Source organism: Sceloporus occidentalis, unplaced genomic scaffold (assembly GCF_023333645.1).
Source record: "Sceloporus occidentalis isolate IW3139 unplaced genomic scaffold, rSceOcc1.0.p SCAF_3, whole genome shotgun sequence".
Classification (NCBI taxonomy): domain Eukaryota; kingdom Metazoa; phylum Chordata; class Lepidosauria; order Squamata; family Phrynosomatidae; genus Sceloporus; species Sceloporus occidentalis.
Genome location: NW_028316983.1, coordinates 141,110,251 through 141,123,999, shown reverse-complemented (window position 1 = coordinate 141,123,999; position 13,749 = coordinate 141,110,251). Strand labels below are relative to the sequence as shown.

Genomic DNA, 13,749 nt, shown 5'->3' with positions numbered 1-13,749 from the left:
TGGGCCAAAATTATGGATTTTGATATGACCCATGGATAAGTTGAGGGTAAAACTTAGGGGTGTAGCAAAGGAAAACATTGCTAAAGAACTTACAAAATTCCAGCAGACCTAATTGTTTGTGCTCACCCTAAAGGCTGGAGGGATGAGGGGGGAACTATGGTAAATGATGGCTGTGTGATGTGTGGGGGTGGCAAGAAGGCACAGGTGAGGCTAAGAAAACGTGCACATGTCAAAAAGTATGAAAAGACAAAACAAAGAAAATGGTGACTACATTAGCAGTGATTATGGCCTTTAACTTTAATGTAATAACCTTCCCTGATTTAAACTCAGAAAAGCAGATGTCTTATTCAAACCCTTCAAAGCCTGATTCCTCTCGGTGCTGGTTTGAAGGGAAGCACCAAAGCACTGCCACAGCCGCCATTTTATCACCCAGGCATTCAAAAAGGTCAGAACTGGCAGAGAATAGAAGAGGTTGGTGCTTCTTTTAGGTGCTCCTGGGACAAATTAAACTCTCACCTTTTGTCACTCTACTCAGAGAGATGGTTCCTTTTTTAAAAAATAAGAATTTAAAGTACTGTACTTAGATTGACATTGTACTGACATTGATTGGCCCATGTATTTTACATCATTTTTTAAACTAAAATTTCTAGACTTATCCAGTGAGACCTTGGTATCTGTGGATTTGCCATCCGTGGACTTGAACATGTGCAAAAAGCAAGACTGTGCTGTCCCCAACAGTGGTGTGTGCACACAGTTGCACTGCTATTGGGGGCAATGGGACTGGAGTCCTTCTTTACTCCTTCCTTCCCCTCCTTTAGCTTTGGGGGTGGAGGCAGGAGAGAGCCGGAGCCAAGGCTTGGGTATTGGAGCAATCCCCCTGCCCCTAGGCCTAACACCCCAAGCTCTAGACCCAGTCCCAGCTCCTTCCAGCTGATAGGGCTCCAACCTCCACCTCTGAAGCCAAGCTGATGCAGAAGCCTCGAAGGGGGAAGATGGAAGGTAGATAGGAAGGAAGGGAGGGAGTAGGACTTCAGTCTCATTGTCCCTAATGACTGCACAATCATTGGGGTCAATGGAACTTGAGCATCCGTGGATTTGATATGCATGGGGTGGAGGTTCAGAAGAGATCCTCTGCGGATACTGAGGACCAACTGTACATAAGCATATACAGTAAACTATATTGGGGAACTTAGTAGTTAAAAAAAGATTTTTAAACACTGAAATATAACTAGCAGGAATAGGTAAAAAAATGTATGAACAAGGTCCTTCAGACAGCAGAAAACAGCTAATACTGATGAGAAAAAAGCTCGAGGGATGATATATAAGGGACAACTAAACAAACACATCTACCAGATTCAGGCCTGATCAGTTGATAACAGATCTATATAGAACACATGCTCTGTTGGGGTACAACTTTATTGTCTTATGCAGCCACCAGCAGCCAAGGTTCTGCACTGCTTTGAGCAGAGTGAAACTCTTCTTTAAAGTTAACAACTTGAAGGTACACAGTAATAACAATGCAAAAATAAACATTATTTTCCATCTTACTGTAGGTTTTGGTTCATTTTGAAAAATAAAATTTAATTAATGGATTATTATTTTTTGTATTTGGAACTGGATATATACTATTGTTGTGTGCCTTCAAGTCATTTCCAGCTTATGGCAACCCTAGTAAATGCAAAGCATTACTTAGGGAGGGAAAAACTCCTCTGAGTTAATGGTAATGAGTTATATTTTAGCACTGTAACAAACAACAAAAAAAATTACACTTAAAACAAGAAATGCTCCAAAGCTCAGGAACATTGAGCTATGTAAACATCAAAGTATGTGTGAGCAACTGAATTCTGGGTAACATGCTCCAGAAAAAATTCAACTAAGCAACAAACAAAATTAGTAAACACATCTAGGAGTATTTTTTCACAATTACCTTTAGCACAATTTTGTTGTCTGAAGTAGGAGTCCTTCCAACCCATAGTGCAAATTTGCAAGGATCACCCTCCACATGCTCTGTGACACCCAACTCAGAGGTCTGCAAATAAGATAGAAGGATGAGAAAACTGCATATATTCCATTATGAAATTCAGAACAGCCAAATGTCTTGTAGCTTGAAGAGGCACTTCTAATAGATTTAAATCCTGGGCTACTCTCTCTCATAAAAAACAAAAACAAGAGACCAGAAGTCAAAACATGACAAAACAATTGCTTGAGATTATTAGTTGTTTCCTGATTGACTCTGTGGTTTTTGTTTATGTTCCATGACTTTAACCATTTTTTCCTTCTTCATTAATATCACTAAAGACTTCCTAAGTAATTTTTAATGTCTGTGCTGCAATAATCTTAAATTTAAAACCCAGTTTACCACAAATCATTGACTGATGGTTTGGTTAAGCTGCCAGTATTTTTTTGGTAACCTTGGAATGAGTAGTTTTAACACAAATGAATACAAGGACATACTGAAGTCAATCATAACTGAGCAGCAGTTGCTGATTTACATGGCATTTTGGGATAGGTTTAAGCAAGGTTCAACAATTAAGCCCACAGGTATTTCAAATTTCTTTAGCCCCAGGTAGAACCTCTGATTTCTCTGTTACCTTTCTGTTTTAGATGTCAAATGGGATATTGCAAGATAAAAATAGTAACTCTTCACAGACAAAGGAAGGCTCTCAACAGCATCAGACATGAAGCAGAACACTGGAATAATTTCAAAAGCCAAAAGATGATACGTCTGGACTTTGTTCCATGACATGTTGCCGTTGACATTCTGTTGTAGATCACTCTCACTTTACATGGTTCAATGGAGTCAGTTCAAAAAGCTTTTCATCTCTAGGTCAAATCCTGGCTTAGGACAAAAGCTATCATGTTTGGTTGTGTCAATCAAAAACTTTCATGCAAATTGGTGCGACTGGCAGTCTGTGCCCTGGAGATACTGCTCTATCTACTATGGGCTGTTTCTGGGTCACATCTGAAGAACAGTGGTAGGGATACATGTGTCTGCTTCAGGCAGCAGCTTTTAGTGTACTCCAGCACCTACAAACTGGCTTCCAATGATGACAAAACTTTTTTTTGCAGTTAAAAATCATAAACCACTGCTACTCAGTGGTGGACAGATGCAATATTTCCCAGTAACGAAATATTAACCTTTTAGCAGACAAAAGGAGGTGAAAAAATCAACTTCCCTTGGCCATTTGTTAATTTCTGAGAAACAGGAAAATAATTCAAAAGAACATGCATGTCCCTGAATATCAAGGAACTTCCCAAAACCACATTTACTTGTGTGATTACTATCTCACAAAATCTAGCTATTATGGGACAATTCCAAAATATATGCATCAAGGAAGCATTAGCAGTATTACATCTCCAACAATTTTCTGATTTAGAAAGCCCTTTCTTGAACAGATGTGGTGATCAATACACCCAAAATTCTGCTGTATAAGATGCAGTCTATAGCCATATTAGTTGTAAATGTAATGGTCATTGATTAGTCAGAATTGGATATTCTAATCCCCCCCCCCATGTTTACGCCCACCCATCTCTCTGAATCCTGTGCAATATCTTTTACCATCTTATTTATAGTAAGATTGCTCATTTGAGATAAATCCCTTGGGTTATATATACACAAATAAGTAATAGAAATTGAGCAATATCGAAACGGCCATTCTTTAAATACTCTAGAGTCAGTCTTGTTTCCTACTGGCAGTATTTCTGACTTGGACTAGTTAATTGAACACCCTGATATTTTACCAAAATTATTAATTGACAGCATCAAAACAGAGATCCACTGTTGGGGCTTTGAAATGAACAACAACGGATCATCTGTGAAAACAACATTTTAAAATTCTAAGCTGACAGGCATAACTCAATTGATCGTTTTATCTAGTAGCACATGCTAAGTGTTCCAAGTACAAAATGAATATTAAAAGACAATGGACATGCCTGCTTTGAACCCCATTTCAATATAAAAAAGGATGAGGAAAAAAAAACCATTGAGTTAACCCATGCTCTTGGTGCGGAATATAATTTTCTTATCCATTTAAAATATTTGGGGAAACCTCAAATTAGCCAATACTGTGAAAATAAAGAGCCAATAAAGTTTATCAAAGGCCATCTCAGCATCCAAGATAAATAATGGCTGGCTGATCGGTTCTATGTGAGTTTAAGCAATCAAGTCCACCACCAATTGAATATTACCAGTTCTCTGCCTGGCCTTGATAAATCCTGCCTGGCCAGGACTTATGAAAGGTGAAATGGCTTTTTGTAATCTATTACTTAACCATTAAGGAAGTATTTAGGGTGGGAATTAGCACAGCAAGTATAACCCTTATCAGGTTTAGGTATCAGGGTAGTATAAACATTGTTTATTCAACCTTTGCTTTAAGAGAAACTTGGAAAAGCAATGGCACTCTATATTTTAGAGTTCCCGGCATGAAGACTTCTGCTTGGAACCAACAATTCAACTTGGCTATGTTTATTAATTTGAACTGGAATTTATTGAACTTACAAACAATTTGCTCTTGTAGATGTATTTGCTCCTTCCACTGGAGTCTTTCACTTCTTTACTAAAGACCAGTGACATCTCAAAGAGGAAAAGATGCCTCTCACGACCTTTCCGAATTAGAGTCTTAGGATCCCATACTTGGAAGGATTCCTGAAGGATGAGCTCTCCCTGAGATTCAATGTTTTCATCAAAACCTAAGAAGCAAATTGGGGCAATTCAAAGAAGAAAAGAAGAAACTCAAACAGGATTACGTGACAGAACATGATATAAACTCTTTATTACTGGTTTCAAAATTTTAAGGGAACTGCTGGGGTTCCACAGAAATTCCATAGAAGCTCTTTTCCAAATGATGAAACAACCCTTACAACAAGCAGCTTCAAGAGACTGTTGAGTATTCTGAATTATGCCTATCAGATTATGAAGATATGTGTTATAATAACAATGGTCTATGACTCATACAGATTCTACACACTCTACAATGTGTTTTACTATCCTTTGTAATATATGCTAAGGTTCTATGGCAATGTACAAGTTTTTCTTAGCAAATGAGAAAAGGGGAGGGGCTCACATCAAAGCAGAAAGTTGAAAATCCACTATCTCAATTAATACTGTGCTTCACAGCTCCATTAGTACTTAATTAAAAAAATTATTTAGCTTTTAACTGATTGCTGATGAAATGAAATATTTACATATTGCAACAATTGAAGTTTCTTCTTTGTGCTTTAGGAAAGAAGAAAAGAGAAAAGGCAAAACAGTAGCCTCAAATATATGTGAATGATTATTGCACACATGATGAAGCTAATTGGACTTCTGCTGCTCTAAAGGGTAGGATCTAAACCAGGCTTGCACAACATACAGCCTGGGAGCCGCATGCGGCCCACCAAATGATTTTGGGTGGCCTGCAAGGGTGTGGAACAACTTCAAGGTTCCTCCACTGCTATTGCAAGTAACAACCTGCATTGCTTATATAACTTAGTACTGCTGCTGATACATCAGTAAGTAACTTTTAGTTTATGGTGCTACTAAAAATGACTAATACATGAAAAAATATCACAAAGAGTTAACTACTGTAATGTGTTTAGCACTAAGTGGAAGTTGTTTTTATTTATTGTTGTTATACACCTTCAAGCTGACTCTGATTCATGGTGACTCTACCACAGGACTTTCTCAGAAAGATTTATTCAGAATAGGTTTGCTATTGTCTTACTCTAAAAATGTGACTTGTCCAAAATCATATGATGGCTTTCCATAGCTGAGTGGGATTCTGAACCCTGGTATCCTTGCATATTAGTCCAACACTCAAACCACTACACTATACTTGTTCTGTGTTATTTGTTTGGCTCACATAAAAGGCATTTAGATTACATTAAGGATGCAGCCAAAAGATCAACTGGATTAAGCATTATGTTCTTCCATAGACAGCATTAAACAAAACATTAATATACAGAAGTGGCAAGCCAGTGTTTATATCATGCCCATTCCTGCCTCCCAGAACTAAACATGTAAGTATATGGCAATAAGAAATCACTCTCTTTAGTAAATTGTAATACATAATCCATCAAAAACCATAAGTATCAACAGATGGATTAGGAGATTTAGAGATCAGTTCCTAAAAGGAAATACTTTCACTTGAGATGTCAACATGTCAGTTATACAAATACTCAACAGGGTTTGTTTAAAAGACTGACCTGTGTAAAAGAAATATTGAAATATTCCATTAAACCTGCCCACATACTCCTTGACAAAATGACTGTTAGATTATATGCTCACTTCAGCACATCTGTTTAAATATAAGTGCAGTAATGGCTCCACCAACTCGTACACGTTTGCAAGCCCCAATTAGAAAATATCCCATAATAGAAGCAATAGACTATATGCTATAGATTCACTGAAACTATGATCGTAAACAGAAACAGCAGATTTTCCCTTACATGTTGTTACCTGCTATACTTCTAAAGTGCAAACATTTGATCACCTCTGAGAAGACAATTGAGTTATAGCAGGATCAAAATGAAGTTTTAAGATGGAATCATCCAGGAAGATTCTAATCAGCTAGATTAGAAAAGTTAAAAAAATGTTCCATTGCTTTGCATAATAAATGGACTTACTACAGATGGGTATGCATGTATATATACACTGCAGCCATTTTCTTATTCTCACAAGATTAATCAAATGGAAGTTCTAATATAATTTCTGTTTTGTCTGAACAGGACCCTCTAATTCACTTTTCGCCTTTCATTTTATTTTTGGCATAATTTAGTGACACACTTAAGACCATCCGAATATCACTGTGCCAACAGTCGGCTGCTTAGTGGCTTCACCATGGAACCCTAATTATTCTGTGGCTGCATACAATCCCATTGATCAGAACATGAAGGAGTGCAACAAAGGTAAACTTATGCCAGAAACAACTGAGTGTCAATGTGGTTGGATTTGCCCTATGCTTATAAACAGCTATTTCACTCCAGATTTCCATTTCTTTGTAGTTTGGGGATTGGTGAGGAGTGGGGGTCAGAGATGATCAAGAAAACGGCCATTCATAAGCATGGTTTAAACACAGATTTGCTAATTTTTCTGAACTAAGACCATAGAGAACTTTATTCTTACCTTCCAGCATGCTGAGATGCATGGCATCATTGGCTCGCTTTGGCACACTAAGCATCACTTCTAAGCCATCTTTAATCTCACCTTTACCTTCTTCACAGCAAGTGAGCAACTCCTGCAAAGACATCAGAATCATAATGAGATTGTGCATCATTATTAGATCTTTTCCAAACAGTTTCTTTTAGCAATGGCTCTCTAGGATCTCAGGTAGAATTCCTTCTCAGCAAATGTCACCAGCAATCTTTTCACTTATGGGTGGCAAAATGCAGCCCTGCTCCAGGCTGCATGGGTTTCCCTCCCTCCATTTAAAAAAACCAAAACAAAACAAAACAAAAAAACAGAATGAAAATGGATCCCCAGCCCATGCGTTCAGTAGCTATAATTAGCTACTTAAACAAGATTTTGGCTTCCTACACCCTGTTTAAGTCCCAAACAACCTTTTAAAAACACCAGAAGTTATCTGTGTTTTTTTAAAGGCTATTTCAGGACTAACAAAGATTTGCGGCAGGGCAGAGTAGAGAACAATCTGTAGATAGTTGAGTACACCCTCCTCAGGCTTCTGCAAGTGCAATAAGCCATTTTATCATGGGGAAGAATGGCATATGAGGTGCAATGACATGTGGGTGTGGCCCAATGAGGTTTCGGGGAGGGAAAGGGGTCTCCACACTCAGTAAACCTGCCCACCCCTGTTTATCTGGACATGCTACTGTTCAAACCTTATAAACGCAAAGCATGTGTTCCTGTAAATAAATTAGGGTACATCTACATTGATTACAAATGTGCATGCTGTCAGAAGTCTTGGAAATACTTTGACTAATTTGTTCTCTCCTCTACTGACTTGTATACACCCATATGGCTTGCAAAGAAGCAGACAATAAACAATATTAAAATTTAATAACTCTCACCTTTGGAGGCATGAACAACTGTCATCTGGCCTCATATATGTGGATCTGACCACTTACATATCACCATGCTCTTTATTATTCAATAGTGCTGCGGATATACGGATGCGCTCACATGGATGCATGCACACAGCCACATACCGAATAATAATGGGCACGGCCATCTGTGTTTCCACTCATCCATGGGGAGAGCCCAGAGCTGGACCCCCATGGATGAGATGGGTCCACTGCACTTGTATACGGATCCTACTCCCCAGCCATCTCTGGAACCAGTTTGGGACAGTTAAGATTATTTTTCTCAACATCTACTAGATGTTTGGTGAATAATCTGGCCTCTGATCTGGATCTGAAGCAAATCAGACTGTACTGCAGAGTCCAATATGGCTGATGTCAGAGTACTGTGAAACCTGGGAACCTATAGTTTCCAGCATGGTTGCAGCTGTAATTTCTGTGGTGCCAACTCTTATCAAGACAGATCCCACATCCCACCTCCCAAGGACAGTCCAAAAACACAGACAGTTGTCTTCATCCAAACGAATTCTGGCAGTTTGTATCACCGTGAGTAGCAGGTCTTTTCTTAAGTTAATAGATCTAAGTTGTTCAAGAGCAAACTGTCCCTACCCCAAAATACTGTGCATTACAACTGAGATAGCTTAAAATGATATAATGTTGCTTGGAAAATTGATTTTTTCCCCTCCTTCTACTGCAGAAAAGTTCAGAAGGAACAGGGAATCCTACCAGTGTTGGGACATTCAACTCTTTTTATTACTCTCTACAGCATCCAAAAGGTTAGAAAAACTGGGGGTGATAATGGTTTGCTCTGAACCATAGCAGGAATGTACTGAAATGAATCTTATCACAAGTACTGATCAACTTCAGATAGGTTTGAATTCAACTTTACTTGAATCAAGTAGGAGGCCATTGATACCAAGAATTCAAGGTTTAAAGCTGCACATTTAAAATTCTGCTTCACTCCTTAATTATAAGCAAGTCCCACTGCTTCTACTTCCTTTTATATTAAACCTGTGCATAAGTGGCAGAAGTAGACCCATTGTTTTAAAGATATCATCAATTTCTCAAAGGGCTTTTAATGTACTTGCATAAAAACTATGACAACTCATCTCCAAATGCCAAAGATTGCTTTGTTGTTGTTTTTTTTTTACTGGAACATTTTTAAAAAAGGAAGTAGAGGAGATGAATTAAGTGCATCTAACACAATACACAGAAGCTGCCTGGACATCACAATTATCATTTACTGGATAGTCTCATTCTTGTGTAGGCTCTCAAGTCTTCCTAGTTACTCATATGTACTTTCTGCCATCTGCCAAGCTTCCTTTAATTGCTTTTGATAGGCTTTTTGGTCCCTTAGCACTCTGTTGAGCAGGTGCACAGAAACCTTGCTCTGTGAAGCATATAATCAAGATGTGTTGCTTTGCTGCTGCCTTCAGAGAGGAAGAAAATGGAGTGGAAGAATACTGGCACTATTTTTAATTAAAACCAATATATCATGGCAGGATTAAGATGGCAAGTTAATGCATGAATAAGAGAATCACATATGAATAAAAAAGAGTGATAATGCACTTATTTAATATGTCTTCCTAGCTATGTGACCTACCATATTACAGAAGGCATATACATTTCTACAAATGGAAAAAGGAACTAAACTTGAGGGTCAAATAAGTCCATATTACTCTTTTGTTTAATAGACGATGGCCTCATCATATTTAATCCCTGTGTTTCTTCTTCTCTTCTGTTGATGACCCCTTCCCAAATTTGATCAACATGGTTACTGCCTTCTCTGTGGTTGCTGCTTAGAGGGCACGCTAAGTCTTCCTCTTGCATGGTTTATCTGCCTCAAAATCCATGTACTACTAGAACAGATACTTTATAAGGCACATATGACTGCTGCATTTACTTTGCAGTATCCTGCCACAACCTTATAAAATCAGTGTGGTAGTCATGTTTGCCAAATGAACAATTTACCAGTATCTGGACTTTACACTGAGGCAATCTTGTGTTTTTTGTTAAATATTACTTACTTCTAGTAGAATACTTTAGAAGTATAATTTCTATATTCTTGCAGCCAACTAGCTATTATTAAGTAGTTTCAATGGATTCTCAAACTACTGAACTCTCTTTTTGTATCACACACAAACATTTCTAGATGCTGAAGAATTCCAAGAACCAACAGGGATATTCCAGGTAACACGGATTTCATAAAACCTAATTCTTACTTTATGTTTTTATGCTGCCTTTTTCAATCGTAACAGTTCTTTAAGTGTTTTCCTTGCTACTAGTCTGGCTTTGAAATGAGAAAAGTATGTGTCCTTCACAAAATACAGAACAGCTTTGAAAAGATATTGGAGTGTAACAGGTGCCCTTTTGCAGAGCTGGCTTATGCGAAGAATACAGACATTTACCTTTAGAAGAAGCTGGTATTTTGTTATCCTCTGAACAGGTTTGATAAGGTAAGAGGAGATTGAGTTGGCTAGTCCGTGCCGTTGTTGTATCTCCTGTATCAGAAAGAAAAAAACTTGAGGACAAAATGTATATAGAAAAATGTTAGCCAGCCTAGGGCATTTGCAGCTCAATTCTCCATGTTAAGAATTAGACCAGGTATTTGAAAACACCTCTATATTATGAGACCTAGTGTCAGTCTGCATATTTTTCAGCCTGGGCCTATTTACTCAAAAGTCCCAATGAGGTTTATTCCAAGTGTACACAGGACTGCTTGCATCTCTATGCTTCTTATTCAATATACTATGGCTCATGAATATATTCCCATATTGTAAAGAGTGTATAACTGGGATCCATAATAGGCAGGGTGTGCAAACACAGGTAACTGCAAAAAATGGGATCCACTGAACAGAATTAACTGAGCAATTTCTTATCAGTGTGACATCATGCTTGATGGACAGTATTATGATGGCAGCTGTAACCCCACTTGTTTTTCAACAGCATATTCCACTAATGTTCTGCTGCAATTATGATGGGAATCTTACTCCAGATTTTAGGCCTCCCTTCAGTTTTCTTCATCTTCCTCTTGATTCCCTACACTGTCTGATTTTAGGTATAAACTCTTCAGGCATGGGTCTCCCCACCCCCATTTTGCTTGTCTGACTTTCTGTGGATAAGACGAAGGTAAAACCTTAATCCATACATAAATTGACCCAGGTTTTTTGTGTAATTTTGGAGCACAAATTTCTCAACTTATAGTCAAGTATAAAAGGTAAGTCAGAGTTTGGAGATGGACAGGTTGCTTACCTGTAACAGTATTTCTTCGAGTGGTCATCTGCGAATACATACAAATGGGTTTTACTGCGCCTGCGCAGTGCTTCTCGGAACTTCTAGAATCTCTGGGCAAAGTACACTTTGCAACTTAAGGCAACTTTTTGGCGGTAACCCCGCCCACCCTTTATAAGGCCCCTGCCTTCCCGCTCTTTCCCCAGTTCCAATTTTTTCCGCTAAGTAAGCGAAGAATGAGCCAATCAAGAGCAGGACACTGAGGGGAGGATGGGCGGGATTTGTATGTATTCGCAGATGACCACTCGAAGAAATACTGTTACAGGTAAGCAACCTGTCCTTCTTCTTCGTGGTCTCTGCGAATCATACAAATGGGTTTAGACTGACAAGCTTAGGTAAGCGGCGGAGGGAGTGTCTGGACCACCAGTAAGGTAAACCATTGTTGTTTATTATTAACAATAAACCTGTCAAAATCATCCTTGTTGTCAATCATTGTCATTTAACCATAGGTATAACAACAGGAGATGCAACTCCTGTAAGCAATAACCCAATCATGTATGCAGTGGTTCAGCATAATGAAACAACAGAAACCCAGCCTGAGCATTTTCTGGGTATGAAACACTACCCGATAGTGATGTATACATTAGTAATCAATGTAACCCAGAAATCAACACAGCTCTACCGAAAGCTGCTTCCCGTCTGGCCCTTGTGTCCAGTCTGTAATGTTTAATAAATGTCATCGGCTGAGACCAGACAGCAGCTTTGCAAACATCCTCCAACGGAACCCCAGACAGAAAAGCGGAGGATACTGCTACCGCCCTTTTTGCATGCGACCGTACCCTGGTAGGGAGACGTCTACCCAAAAGTTCATAGCAGAGGTGGATGGTCCCGGCCACCCACTTGGAAAACCTCTGTGGTGACACCGGTAGACCCTTTTTCGGTTCCGAGTAACATTGGAACAATCTCTCGGACCGACTCGAACCCGACGTTCTGTCCAAGTAGAAGGCCAGAGCCCTCCTAACGTCTAAGGTATGCAAAGTCCACTCGACCTCCGTGGTCAGGTTCGAGGCCAGGGTAGGTAGAACAATGTCCTGACACATATGGAAGGTCGACACCTCCTTAGGCAAGACGGTGATATTGGTACGGAGAACCACCTTGTCCTTATGAAACCTCAAATAGGGTTGGTCTCTCCGCAAAGCACAAAGTTCGCCCGCACGGCGGGCAGAGGTAATGGCCACTAGGAAAGCAGTTTTCCAAGTCAATAGTCTCAAGTCCATAGTGGCCATGGGTTCAAAGGGCTTGGATTGTAAAACTGATAAGACAGCGTCCAGGTTCCAAGCCGGGGTTGGTACCGACACCGGCGGGTATAGGTTAGCACAACCCTTAAGGAAAGCCTTGACCAATGGGTCCCTAAAAAAGGAAGGTTTGTCTGCAAACTGAAAATGGGAACAAATGGCCGAGAGATAGCACTTAATAATAATAATAATAATCTTTATTTCTACCCCGCCTTTCCACAATGTGATCAAGTGATCAAGGCGGCTTACAATGTGATCAAGGCGGCTTACAGATAAGAAGACAATAAAATACAAGTTAAAATATTACATGATGGATGTGAGGGTAAGGCCCTCCTGCAAAAGTGCCATCAGGAACTGTAACACCACCGGGGTGGAGATCTGGTCCGGATCTACGTCTCTTTCAGACAGGAACCTGGAAAACCTTCTCCATTTGGACGCATAGGACCTTTGGGTGGAAGGTTTATGAGCAGCCTGGATCACCGTCCGTACCGAGTCAGGTAGCGACGCTAGGGATGGAGTCTCCACGCTACCAAGGGCAGACTGTCGATGTCGGGATGGCGAACCTGGCCGTTCTGGATCGTCAGCAGGTCCGGGCGAGGGTCGATCCGGAGAAACGTCTCTCCCGACAGGTGCAGGAGGGATGGGAACCATGGCTGTCCGGGCCACCACGGGGTGATGAGGATCGCATTCGACCGGTCCGACGTCATCTTGGACACCATTCGGTCGATTAGTGGGAGCGGGGGAAAGGCATATAGCAGGCATCTGGTCCAAGTGAAACCGAACGCATCTCCGAGGGATCCTTCGCAGTGCGTTCTGGAACAGAACTGGAGACAACGAGTGTTGGACCCGGTTGCAAAAAGGTCGATTTGGGGAGTTCCCCATCGCTGAAATATCTGAGCTATCGAGTCTGGGAGTAATCTCCATTCGTGGGATACAGACGTCTCCCTGCTGAGTCTGTCTGCCAGGTCGTTGTCCTCCCCCGGGAGGTGAATGGCCTGGAGATGGATCCTTCTTGGAATGCACCAGTCCCATATTCGCATTGTGATGTCGAGTAGAGTTAGGGACTTGGTACCTCCCTGTTTGTTTATGTAGAACAGCACCGTTGTGTTGTCTGTCTGGAGAAGTATCACCTTGTCTCTCAATACCGACTCGAAAGCCCTCAGTGATTTCTCCACCGCAAGCATCTCGAGGGCATTGATGTGGAGCTGTT

General features: G+C 40.2%; 1 protein-coding gene across 2 annotated transcripts in view; it reads right to left on the bottom strand.

Annotated features, from left to right (window-relative positions):
• The window catches only part of TRIO (trio Rho guanine nucleotide exchange factor), a 289,861-nt gene that overhangs the window by 82,927 nt on the left and 193,185 nt on the right, over positions 1–13,749 (bottom strand). For both annotated transcript variants that reach the window (XM_089516462.1, XM_089516461.1), the window contains exons 28-31: positions 10,422–10,514; positions 7,103–7,214; positions 4,499–4,689; positions 1,928–2,029 (exon numbers count right to left, since the gene is read on the bottom strand). In XM_089516462.1, the coding sequence (XP_089372588.1) occupies positions 1,928–2,029; positions 4,499–4,689; positions 7,103–7,214; positions 10,422–10,514 (498 nt within the window). The remainder of the gene's footprint in view (positions 1–1,927; positions 2,030–4,498; positions 4,690–7,102; positions 7,215–10,421; positions 10,515–13,749) is intronic.